The sequence below is a fragment of the Triticum dicoccoides genome, chromosome 6A, assembly GCF_002162155.2.
Source record: "Triticum dicoccoides isolate Atlit2015 ecotype Zavitan chromosome 6A, WEW_v2.0, whole genome shotgun sequence".
NCBI classification, from domain to species: domain Eukaryota; kingdom Viridiplantae; phylum Streptophyta; class Magnoliopsida; order Poales; family Poaceae; genus Triticum; species Triticum dicoccoides.
The window spans coordinates 553,372,757-553,385,752 of record NC_041390.1 but is presented as its reverse complement, the minus strand read 5'-3'; the positions used below and the strand labels follow the sequence as shown (position 1 = coordinate 553,385,752).

At 48.3% G+C, this 12,996-nt stretch overlaps 1 protein-coding gene across 1 annotated transcript; it reads right to left on the bottom strand.

Annotated features, from left to right (window-relative positions):
* Positions 1-590: 590 nt before the first annotated feature.
* LOC119317866 (soluble starch synthase 2-2, chloroplastic/amyloplastic-like) lies at positions 591-6,092 on the bottom strand. The gene is made up of 8 exons (XM_037592365.1): positions 5,509-6,092; positions 4,923-5,247; positions 4,675-4,739; positions 3,555-3,632; positions 3,354-3,464; positions 3,204-3,248; positions 2,291-2,464; positions 591-1,950 (listed from the first exon to the last, which is right to left on the bottom strand). The coding sequence occupies exons 1-8, from the start codon at positions 5,782-5,784 to the stop codon at positions 994-996; spliced, it is 2,031 nt and encodes a 676-aa protein (XP_037448262.1). The 5' UTR covers positions 5,785-6,092; the 3' UTR covers positions 591-993.
* Between the last annotated feature and the right edge of the window lie 6,904 nt (positions 6,093-12,996).

The following is a 12,996-nucleotide window of genomic DNA, read 5'->3' as shown; positions in this document are numbered from 1 at the left end:
GCGAGGGAGAGAGAGGAAGGGGTTTGACGGTGAGCGTGGGGGATCAATTTCTTGCAGTGAAGGTAAGAGGGCTAGGTTTTATGGAGGTGGTGGCGCGTGAGGGGTGGGCCAGGGTCAATCGCTTTGCCTCGTCATGTGGGACCTCACACGGAGTGGATGCCGGGTGGGTTTGTAGGGCTTTATTGCGCTGGCTCGGCCTCACGACGTACTAGGGGTGGGATCGTTCGAATCTGTCGGTAACGGTCCGATCGATCGGAAGATATCGATGTCCATTTTCTTTTTGCAAGGAATAGTCAAAAGTGTTATAGCATGTGAAAAGTCAAGCGCATCTTATATTTCAGGAATAGTCTAAACAAATCAATATGTAACAATCGATTCAATACATATGTTTCTGTAACTCCTAAAATTCTGAAAAAATAGGACGTAATAAACAGTATGTATAACAGTACCACATGGCTTGCTTCGGTGACGCGTTAACGAGTCAACAACCTATGAAATATATTTTCGTATTATTTATATATATTGGATATTGCAGATCTTAGCAGATTTTTTTATAAATTTGGCCAAACTTTAGAAGGTTTGACTTAGAATATTCCTAAAACTTGAATTACTTTGAAACCGAGGGAGCATGAAACAGAACGTGAACGTGGTCAGCGTCCAGTGATGAACCTTCTCAGAACTGTGTTTTTCTACACCAAGAGCTGAGAAAATTGGCAGTATAGAAACTCTGCAACTTCCTATTTGATCGCCTACGACTCGGTAATTCACAGAAGCCACGAACCTGACTGAACTGGTGTGTACAACTCGTGAACCCAAAAGTTGGGTGGCGCCACGGGCACGGTTCACTACCTCCACCGTCGTCCGGCTGCCGCCGGTGGCATCGCGTGACACTTGGCTACTCCGGGGCGCCAGTGATCGCGATCGTGGGCACCACTTCCGGCTGTCCCCTAAGTACGTGCATGCGTTGCAGTAGAGGGGTCAGCATCAGCCGCATCACCACTGGTACTTGGCCTTGACGAGGACGTTCTCGTAGAGCTCGGCGGCGCGGTCCCAGCTGAGGTCCTGCGACATGCCGCGGACCTGCAGGCCCCTCCAGCTCTCCTTGTAGTTCCAGTACGTGTTGAGGCAGTGCCCGAGCGCGTCGATCATCCTGCCGGCGTCCGCGCGGTCGAACGTCCACCCCAGCCCGGTGCCGCCGAACGGGTCGAACGGCGCCACCGTGTCCCGGAGCCCGCCGACGGCGTGCACCACGGGCACGGTCCCGTACGCCATCGCGTACAGCTGGTTCAGCCCGCACGGCTCGAACAGCGACGGCATGAGGAGCACGTCCGCGCCCGCCGTGATCCGGTGCGCCATCCGCACCGAGAACCCCACCCACCCGCGCACCTTGTCCCGGTGCTCCCCCTCGAACCGCCGCAGCATGTCCTCCAGGTCCGGCCGCCCCGTGCCCAGCATCACCAGCTGCACGTCCTGCTGCGCGATCCACGGCATCGCCGCCGCGATGATGTCCACGCCCTTCTGGTGGTCCAGCCGCCCGATGAACCCGATGAGCGGCACGTCGTCGCGGACCTGCAGGCCCAGCTCGCGCTGCAGGGCCGCCTTGCACTGCCGCTTGCCGATGTCCAGCGTGTCTCGGGTGTAGTTGGTGTAGTCGTCGGAGTGCAGGTGCACGTCGACTGCGGGGTTCCACTCGGCCGTGTCGATGCCGTTCACGATGCCGTCCAGCTTCCAGTCGTTCTGGTTTATTATGTCGTGGAGGCCCCAGCCGCCTTCCATCGTCTTCAGCTCCCACATGTAGCCATGGCTGACGGTGACCACCCGGTCTGCCATCTTCAGGCCAGCAGCGAACACGTTGTTGTGCTGGCCGCCAAGGGGATCATACAGTTTGAAGTGATCCATGTAGTGCTCAGGCAAGTCCATGATGTTGAAGTCATCTACAGGGCCACGTCCCTGCAAAGCCAAATATTTAGTCTCCAGGTTTAGCACGATAAAAGATAAAAAATGTGGAGCATATCATTTGTTGATTAACTTTCATGAAGCTATACTAGTCGCCAAATAATTTTCATATAAAAATGTGGTGACATGACAAATAGTTCTAAACTGGAGGAAGTAAGACAGATTGGCAGATGAATAAGCTCTCACTGCTGATCAGTTGTTAAACCTAAAAATCATGCATGGCAACCTCTTATGGAATGACAATACAAGGTCAGCTCGTTTCCAATGAAAGGCACACTGATGGTTCAACTAGTACTCGAGTAAAAATGTGCAGTTAAAGATTGAGGTGTAAAACCTGATGAGCAATGTTATGGATCACGAGAACAGAACGAGTATACTGCATCAGGCCATTGTCTCGGTAATACGCCTTCAGATAAACAGGTAGAAGTGCAGTATGCCAATCGTTTGCAATGAAGACTAAATTGCCATCACCGTAGGTAGTACCACCGCATGGAGCGTACCAAGGAACCTGCAAATGTTTGAACAGATGAACATTGTATTCATTTGGATAGGTGCATAATTAATTTGAAGATCATAATGACAGTTCATCTACGCTAGAATAACCAAACATACAGGCATGCTAGCTTGAGCTGTCCTGTGTTTCTTATGACTTAAGACAAGCTGATCAATAAAGCGCACATACGGCTTGCTGCAAGAAACTCAGCTTGAGTTGTCAGCTTGTTCGATGGTAGAGTTCATCTTATATGAGTCCAAAGGAGCAAGAGACATCTCACGTTTCAAATATCAAGAACCAATTTATATGGTCAATTTAAAAAATTTCATCGAGATGTAAATAGTTACCGATGAAGGAATTGGATCAAATTACTCACTCTGCTCCTGAATAGGCATCAATTTAGTGCACAATCAAGCCATAGAAACTTTGATCACAAATGTGTACGCAGCTGCTAGGTCTCAGCAATGGTGGTGATTGACTAGGTATGTTCTCAGCGCATGGCCATTTTCCATTCAGTTTTTCTTACCTGTAAATTTGGTGAGTCCAGGACTTATATGAAACTTTTACTTGCTTTCTACAAAAGCTGGACCATGATGGTCTTTTCTCCGAAAAAAAGGTAATGGTGTAAGATGAGTATTTGAAACGGACCATGATGGTCTGTGTAAGAGAGTAGTTATTTGTGAATTGTTTACACATCTTTTCTTTGCGGGGGAAATTGTTTACACATCAATAGCAATACAATTTGCAAAGGTACCTCCACAGCAGCCTTGCAGAACAAAATCATGCGCTTCAGCACATCCTGCCAAAAATGATGGAAAGGTACACACATCAATTACATAAATATTAAGAGAAATTCGGTTTGATTTTCTATGGCTAAGAAAGCACTGGGGAAACAGACGCTTACCGGTCTTTCTCCTCCATAAATATCATTGTGCCGGTGGCGGAAGGGCGGGGCCTCTAAGAACACAAAATCAACTCCATCGATATAAGAATGAAAGTAGCTCACTTCTGAATCCTGCAAGCCAGACAACAATTCAATTAACTGATCTGGTCAATGGTTCCTTACACTTTTCATCTAATACTGCAGACTCTTTATTTTACATACCTGGCCAGCTACCTTGTAACGTTTGCGAACACCTAGATCACGAGCTTCTCCGTAATCTCCATATTTTGGTATCACGACCTAAAATTTAAAGAAAAAACTTATATTACTTATTTCCAAACTAGGCCAGCATACTCAATTTCGGACATACTCTACACTTAAATTTACAAAGCCCTTATACAGAAAAGTGGCATCTTAGGCATGCATATTGTCATCTCATCTATATTGAGCATGTTACATCAAACATGAAGAATGAATAGTTCTGTTATGACGCCGCATTTCTTCTTCCTCTTCTTCTTTCATATGCATAAATAATATTAGAGCCTAGACAAATATTCAAACAATCAAGGTTATAGTGTAAGTTTTTCTTTTCCACATGTTGCACACAAACTGAAAAGAACAACAACTTCTAAATGTTGCTCAAGCACGAGTTGCAGCACAACTTAATTACTCCCTCCGTTTGTTTTTATAAGACGTTCAGACAACTTGCTTTGTGCTGTTTTGAACAGTGTCTGAAAGTCTAAAACGTCTTGTAAAAATAAGAGTGAATTTCACTTTTTACCCCATATTTATACATTTGTGACACTAATTACCCCTTCGAGTGAAAATTCGTCTAGAATACCCCTTTTGAAATCTTTGGACCCTTGTTTTTTGATGCGTGTCCATCAGGTAAGGTGTGAGGTGACACCCTGTATCCAAAAACATGTGGACGGCCACAAGGAGTGGAACAGATAGACAAGAGAAGCTTGGACAAGATCGCCAATGATGCCCTCCGATCCTTACAGTTTTTTTTACAAATCAATGACGCAACATGCCAATCCTATCGACCATAAACAAACAAAATGTAAAACTGGGGTAAAACCGTGTTAAAAGTCTCCAAAATCTGACATTTCGATAAAAGTTCCGCTAAATAGGGTAATTTGTGTCACAAATGTACAACTACAAGGTAAAAAATGGAATTCACTCTAAAAATAAACAGAGGTCGTACATGTTTAGCCTCTTATGGAGAGCATCGGCATCAAAATGTGGTTACATTTTATATAAAAATATTCATCTACTAATTAAGTAAATCATGATCTCCCTTTGCAAGATGGAGCAAAGAGAAAAGCAAAGGAGTGGGTACCATAACACGATGCCCTCTTCTTGCCAGAGCCTTCGGCAAAGCACCCACAACATCTCCAAGCCCACCTATGCACGATATCATTAGTCAGAGAACAATTCACACAAGTTTAAGAGTAGTACATTCTAAGTTTGAAGGCTCATTCCTTCGCAAAAAAAGAAAAAAGAAAAAAAAAGTCTGATTGCTCGAGGCTCGAGCTCAATCAAACAGAACTAAAGGGAAGTCTAATTGCTCAGTTTATGTATGCACACCTGTTTTACAGAAAGGAGCACATTCAGAAGCCACAACGATGACATTCATCACATTCGGGCCAGCCAAAGGAGCAGACCCCTTGTTCTCACTGTCAACCGGAGAACTCCACACTTTTGCTGCATCTCCACCGGCATCAACCTTAGCCCCAACCTGTTCAGCGACAACGACGTCTTTCCAATAACCTGATGCCGCCGCCGAGACAGGAGCTGACGGATCGACTTCGGATCTGCTCCCAGCTGCCCAATGTTGCTCTGCAACGGTACTATCTGGCCTGGGTGCAGATGCAACTGATTTTTGTGAAACAGCATCCTCATTTTCAGCAGCCTGAGCACGCAATGGAACCCATCAACAGTTCAGCATAAGAAAGCATGATAAAAACTGAAGGTCAATGCCGGATGATGCCTGTTAGTAACAAAAGTGAAGGGAAAACGCATGGCAAAAACTGCACGTGAGGCTACATTTCCGACAGAAAGGGCGACTAAACTGAACTGCGCTTTCTGCACTAAAAATAACACCCACTCTGACAAGCAAAGCCTTTGCAGAAATTTCGAATGGAAAAGAAGGAATGATACGAGCGTTACCAACCTCGAGCTTGCCGCGCTGCCCAGAGGCTGCCTGCCTCGAGCCCTCCCCTGCTATTGCCTTCCCCGCGCCCTCCTCACCACCAGCCACTGCCGCTGCTGCTGAGCCGCGGCGGCACGGCACCGATCCGTCCCGAGAAAACCCTCGCCGTTCCCAATGCAGCCGCGTACCGGCGGCACCGAAAGAGCGCGGTGAGCTGCTCCGCCAGCGCCGCGACGACGAGGAGGAGGCCACGAGCAAGAGGAACGCCGCGGACGAGGAAGCGATGTGCCCCGACATCCCGGGATCCGACGCGCCAGAAGTCTTCGGGGATGAACAGAAACAGCCGGACAAACAAGGCAGAGCAGTAGTGGACGAGGGCGACGGCGAGCGGCGCGAGCACGAGGGAAATTAAGCGCGGGTGGAAGAAAGATCTGCGCTGGCTACGTGTGGCTGCAGGTTTTTTGCGGCGGTACGGAGCGGGGGGGGCCGGGAGGCGGAGGAACTGGAGGCCGGGGACAGGCGAGCGGCTTGTGTGGTGGAGCTCGGAGGCCGAGACTGGGAAGAGCTAGAGCGCCCGCGCCGAGGAAGACGACGAGTAGAGGGGAGTGAACGGCGGAGTGTTGGCTCTTCCTTTTTTTCTGTGGGCTTGACACGGCCTGTGGATGACGGGTGGGCCCATCCTTGCCTACAACGTGCGTCACGTGTAGTGCTGGCCGCTGCTCATTGGTCAAGCGTCGCTGCGGGTCCATGGGAACCGCTGTAGTTTATGTACCCATGTGCCGTGTAGGATTGGGGGTTCGCGTCACTGGCTCTTGGGCTCCACTGTTGGAAATATGGGCCGATGGTACTCGTTGGCACATTGGCCTAGCTTAAAATTTCGAGGCCGATGGCTTGGTTTAAAAAGCTTGGGCGAAGAATTGGATCTTTGCTCTACACGAAACCTTATACAAAGCGATGAGTTCGTCCGCATGGTTGGTTACCTATGAGCGATCCGAGGTGCGATAAGGAAGGCAATTCACGAGGACATATTTCAGAGTCCGCACTCTATCCACGGATCCATCACATCCTATATTTTTTTGAGCATATAACTTTGTTTATCAAATGATAGCCAAGTCGTTTACAAAGAGATGAAGAATAAAGTCAGGGATGTTTTCCCATACTTCAGACTTTTTCATGCTAATATAATGCTTTGCTAGAGCATCCGCTACTGTGTTCGCCTCTCTACTGCAGTGATCAAAGGAAATATGAGCAAATTCCATTGTCATTAGGGAGCACTCTGCTATAATAGACACTGCTGGTCCCATATATGCATTAGGGTCTGAAACTGCCTCCAGCGCCCTTGTGCTATCAGATTCTATCACCGGCTTTGTGCAGCCTAAATTTGCAGCTAGACTCAGTCCACACCGGATAGCAATCATCTCCGCTTCTTCTACGTTAGGCACATGGGGTAGTAGCTTAGAGGCTGCACCTAAGAACTGTCCTTGATCATTGCGTGCTATTGCTCCACAAGCATCTGAGAGATTATCCGCAATAAAGGATGCATCAACATTTATTTTAATCATCCCCACTTCCGGTTTCTTCCAAACCTGATCACTCTTCCGAACAGCCTGTTTTGGAGTATTTACTCGTACAAAATTAGTGGCTAGAACCTGTATTGACATAGCCGCTTGTTCTGTCGTCTGGGTAGTTTCCCCCTTGGTATACAATCTCTCTGCCACCAGATGAACCACATGGCCACCAATATGAATTCGAGTGCTGGGATGTTACTCACCGTCTCATGTACCTGGAGCAAGGAGTCAAGGTTTATCGAGCCCGAGCAGTCCCGAGTGATCACCCTGTCAATCTCGGTCGCTAACCCCAGCTTTTCCCATATAACATATGCTCGAGAGCACGTGAACAGGCAATGTTAGATGTCCTCCAATCCGATATTACAAAGCGGGCATTGTGGCAGTAAAGGTATGTGCCGACTGGCCAACACCCCATAGCAAGGCAAAACTCCCTTCAGCACTTTCCAACCAAAATGTTTAACTTTCCCTGGTAGCCTTAATTTCCATAAATCTTTCCAAACCCCATGCTCGTTAGCACTGCCTTGGCTGTTTCGGTTAAAGTGTCGTCCAAACTGGTTCTCAAACTCAACATGATATGCCGATCTCACTGAAAATGTTCCCGACCTTGTGTGGTTCCAAGCTACAAGATCTTCCACTACTTCCACATTAAGCTGAATTTGCAGTATTCTATTTGCATCGACTGGCGAGAACACTTGCCGAATGAGGTCCTCATCCCAGTATCCTGTATGAGGATCAATTATTTCCTCTACTCTTGTCAACAGGATGCCACCTCTAGGTGTGATCAACTTCCTAGTTGCACTTGAAGGGATCCAAGGGTCATCCCATAAATTGATATGTGAACCAGATCCTACCCGCCAGATACATCCCCTCTTAAAAGTTTTAATTCCCTCAACAATGCTTTGCCAGGTAAACGAAGCTCCTTTCTTTGGACCAGCTTTCAATATATCTCCACCGGGATAATATTTTGCGCTCAACACTCTTGCACACAGCGAATCAGGGTTTTGGATTAGACGCCAACACTGCTTTACTAACATAGCAAGATTAAAGCTGTGAAGGTCTCTAAATCCCATACCACCCCTTTCCTTTGGTACACACATTTTCCACCACGCAAACCAATGCATTTTCCTCTTCTCCTCTCCATCTCCCACCAAAAACCGGATATTTCATCGGTAATTGACTTACAGATTCCTTTCGGCAGCTTGAACACAGACATAGCATATGATGGGATTGCTAGCGCTACTGCCTTAATCAGAATCTCCAGCACATCCTATTTGGTAGAGCGCCAAGTTATTCACAATCAAAGTGCCCATAATACTGGTCGATGTGGCCCCAAGACAAACACATTGGCTGGCTTCGGAGGCGGATTGTGCAAAGATAAATGTTGATGTGGCCTCAGACTGCAAGTGGGAGTATGCATGGGACTCCCACCTTTAGCCCACTTGATCCCACTACGTTTGGTAGGAATAACCGGTCATCACGTCACAACTTGCGCAAATTATGTGGGCACAAGTGGGATCTCATCCCACTTACTAGCAAATGCACTCACGATGAAGATGGGCCACAACGCGTACAAACACGACGGCCAGTAGCTTGCGGGACATAGCAATGGAAGAGGAGATGACCGTTGGAGCGGGACACGCCGACAGCTTGGCGGATACTGCAACGGCGCCCTCCCCTGGACTGCCGTCAGTGAGGGTGAGGCGGAAGCCTCGGGACGGTCGTCGCCGATTCACGGGAGCCGGTTCTGGGCCCTGTCGGAGCTGGCCATGGAGGACTCGGTCGGCGAGATGGTCTCCTTCCAGGGAAGACGCTTAATCGAGAGGTGGAGAGTGGAGATGGAGGCGCGGCTGGAATGCAGGGGTCCCCACGGGTCGGTGCCGTCGGAGGTGATGAACTGCGAGGTACCTCGGTCGCCTCTGGTGGCGCATGACACGCGTAGGGGTGCGACTGCGCCGACGAGCTGTTGTAGGTTGGAGGTGCAGAAGGAGGAGCCGGCCAATCTTGATGTGCGAGCAGTGATGAACTCGCCGGGTGCGACGGCGCGGGCGCGTCGGGTTCAGGTGCGGTGGAGTTGCCCAGTGCAGGGGGCGGTGAGCTCTGGCTCGCAGGGTGCAGTTGCGTGAACAGGAGGAGAAAATTGTGCCTCGTCGCCCAGCTGCAGGCGGCGGTCGTCCCCGTGTGCACGGTTCAGGTGCCGGTGCGGCCATTTGCGCTCATCCAGGTGACCAGCGTTGGCAGGATGCCGGCATGCAGTCATTGAAAGGCATCTCCTCATGGCTTTCGACACCGCCTCTGTCACTCGCGATGATGCCCCAAGGGAAGGGAAGGGGCTGGTGGGTGCGGTGGGATCCCAATGGGTTAATAGGGCTAGCCCACTTAATGTTTTTCCGTCTAATGGGATCCCACTAAAGCAATTTAGGTGGGATGGGCTGGTTAGTCCCATTTAATTCCACTCTCATCTGCCGCCTGAATGTGGCCATATCACGTAATAATGGTTTCAGAATGGTCGGAACGATGTGTTGAAGGTAAATGTTGATGCGGCCATATCACGTAATGATGGTTTCAGAGTGGTGGGAGCTATGCGTAGAGATAGCACTGGAGCTTTGGGTGCTTCCACAAATTTTTCACGGCAAAATCAGACCCAACTACACTTTGATGCGTTGGCAGTCAGAGAAGCCATGGCTCTTTTGGAGGATATTTATATCCAGCGAATCCACATTGCCTCGGATTGTAAGGTGGTGGTCTATGACATTAAGCTGGGTATTTCGGCGATATATGGAGCGATCATCCATGAAATCAGAGAATACTCTTCAGTGCTTAATTTTTATAACATAGTTCATGAGTTTTCAAGCTCAAATTTCGAAGCTCGCAATTTAGCGAAGCACACTCTTTCTTTAGGGGTTGGCTTCCATGTGTGGTTGTGTCAGCGCAATAATCATCATTTTGTCTCTCTAAACATCGTGATGAATTAAATATAGGCTTCGCGAGTTTGTCTAGTTTTTTAATGGTTGGATGGTTAGATCATCTACATCCAGGCCCTTCAAATTCCCCTTATACGAGCGGACGGGTCGGTCGGTAATGGGTTGTGAAAACGTGGTCCAACCGGTCCCCTCAAACCGGCGCTATACTTCCAGCTCGTCTGGCACCCCTCAAACCCGGCCCATATCTGGGGGCAAAATGGGGAGGTTCGGGCGCATCCGTCACGTCAGACCTGAGAGATCGGATCCACAACCAAATCTCTCAAAATCATTCCCAATGTAGCCCTACCATCCTTCTTTCTCTCATCTCTTCTGGCTTTCTTGCAACGACCCTCCCCTAGTGTCGTCACCAACCTAGTTCCACCATCGTCCCAACCCCACAACGCCTCCACCACTAGCACAAACCCCTCCCACCATCTCCGCCGCTCTGACACTATTGCAGTACGTACTGCTCCTCCGGTCATACACTTTGCCCTCTATGTGTTCGACAGAATTCCAAGATTTTTTTATTCTTTTGTAGGTATTATGATGGATTCTTCGGATTCATTGATGATGAGTTTCAGAACAATGAGCTTGATGAATTCATCCAACAAAGAGTTCATCGATTCGTTGGTTTACACCATTCAGTGATGCCATGTACTCCTAGAAAGGAGTAAGAGCGACTCGAGCAGATGCCCTAAAACTGGCTACAGGTTTTTTGCGGCGACATGGAGTGGGGGGCCTGGAGGTGGAGGAGCTGAGGGAGAGGCGAGCGGCTTGTGTGGTGGAGCTCGGAGGCCGAGACGGGGACGAGCTAGAGCGCCCGCGCCGAGGAAGACGACGAGTAGACGGGAGTGAACGATGGAGTGTTGGATTTTTTTATTTTCTGTGGTCTTGACACATCCTATGGATGACAGGTGGGTCCATGCTTGACAACAACGTGCGTCATGTGTAGTGGTAGCTGCTACCCATTGGTCAAGGGTCACTCTGGGTCCACGGAAAGCGTTGTAGTTTGTGTACCCATATGTCGTGTGGGATTGGGGGCTTCGCGTCACGGGCTCTTGTGCTCCACTATTTTTTTGACCTACTTGGGCTCCACTGTTTTTTAAATAATCATGCAAAGCTTTATGAAACTGTCACAATGTTGACAGGGATGAAAGAAAGTTCATCGGGATAGACTAACCAAACATGGCGGCCAACCTCCTAATTGAAGTGCATGCTTCGCAAGATTGTGAGCTTCGAAATTCAAGCTCCTAAACTCATGGACAAAATTACATAAAATGAAACTACTCGAATACTCTACGATTTCATGTATAATAGCACCGTAGCCCGCCCCACTCTTCTTCTTAATATCCTCGATCACCACCTTACAATCTAATGCAACATGGATAGACTGTAAATTAAGATCATTTGCGAGAGCCATTGATTCCCTTACTGCCAGTGCCTCCAATGTGGTAGGGTCGCTGATGCCCCTAAAGACAACGACCGATTAACCCAGGTACATTCCCTCCCTGTCTCTGCACACTTCCGCAACTGCCCCTATACCCGAACTCCCAGCTATGGCAACATCCACATTAGCCTTCACCATTTTCTCCGGCGGTTCTAGCGAGTGGGTTGGTCTCACCACTTTGTTTTGCGACATGGGTGCAGTCGATTTCTTTAAAACTTGGAGATCATTCCAATATGACTGGATGAAAAGATGTGTTGACAACGGGCTTTGATGGATATCCTCATATACATCCTTTCTCCTCACTCTCCATATCGCCCAGATGGTGATCACCATGCAAACTAGCTTATCATGGGATAACACACCACTCATGGTGAAAATCCAGTCCCTTGCGTTCTTGTTCTAATGCTGGCACATTTGTTCCATGAGTCCCTCATCAGATAATTCCCATACACTTCAGGCCATCGAGCAATTTAGTAGTGCATGTCTCCATGAATCTCTCACGCCACATAACATGCATGCCACCGAGTTGACCATGTTCCTATGCTCGAGTAGATCAGTCGTAGGTATTGAGCTATGTGCAAGGCACTATAGGAACATCTTTAGCTTGGACGGTACATCGATTTTCTAAAGTTTTGTCCACTAATTCCCTTCCCTCTCATACCCTGAAGATCCGGATTTTCAAAGTTCTCATCAATCCAATTTTCTCTAGTAATTTTTGTTTGTGAGATCATTCACCACTGTTGGAATGGTAAAGATGGATATGTGCCGATGGTACCCATTGGGACATTGGCCTCACTCATTCATTTTTTGAGGATATATATTGTTCCCTCTCAAGTCTTCTTCGATAGATTCATATCCTCATGAAGTCCAAAACCATAGAATTTGCACCCCGCGCAAGTGTGGTAATGTACATCCACACCTCTCCATCTTGTCCTCTCGCTAGGGTTTAGTCTTCCCTCCTTAGTGTGTTTGCATTGAGTCTATATCTTCTCTCATCGGTGCGTTGGCGTTAAGTGTATATCTTCTCCCCCTCTGCTTAATCCTGATCGTGGTCTTGCTTGGGCTGACTACAGGTTGGTATTGAACCCTTTCTCGGCCTTGGCGATTGGTGGCAGGGTCATGGGAGGTGAGGTCTCTTAAGGGCTTTCCTTCAGCGCCAGACTGGATCGAGAAGTGACTACTCTCATGGCATCAGAGACCAGGGCTCATCATCTTGGATATCAGAGAAGAAAACCTTGAAGTTATGGTGTGTGGCCTGGATCTTAATGAGGAAGACCTCAGTGATCTGATTTACGAGGAGGAATGCATTGGACTACCATCATTTGTGTGCATATGGATAAGGAGTTAGCAGCTTTTGGTTAATCAAGAACATGAGGACCGCCTGGGATCTAGCACTGCCCATCAAGATCTGGCCCCTGGATCCAGATTTTTTGTGATGCAATTCAGGTGCGGGATTGGGAGAAAGTCACTCAAGGTGGGCCATGGCACTTTAGGGGGGAATCATGTTCCGATTACACTGCAAGATGGGTTTACC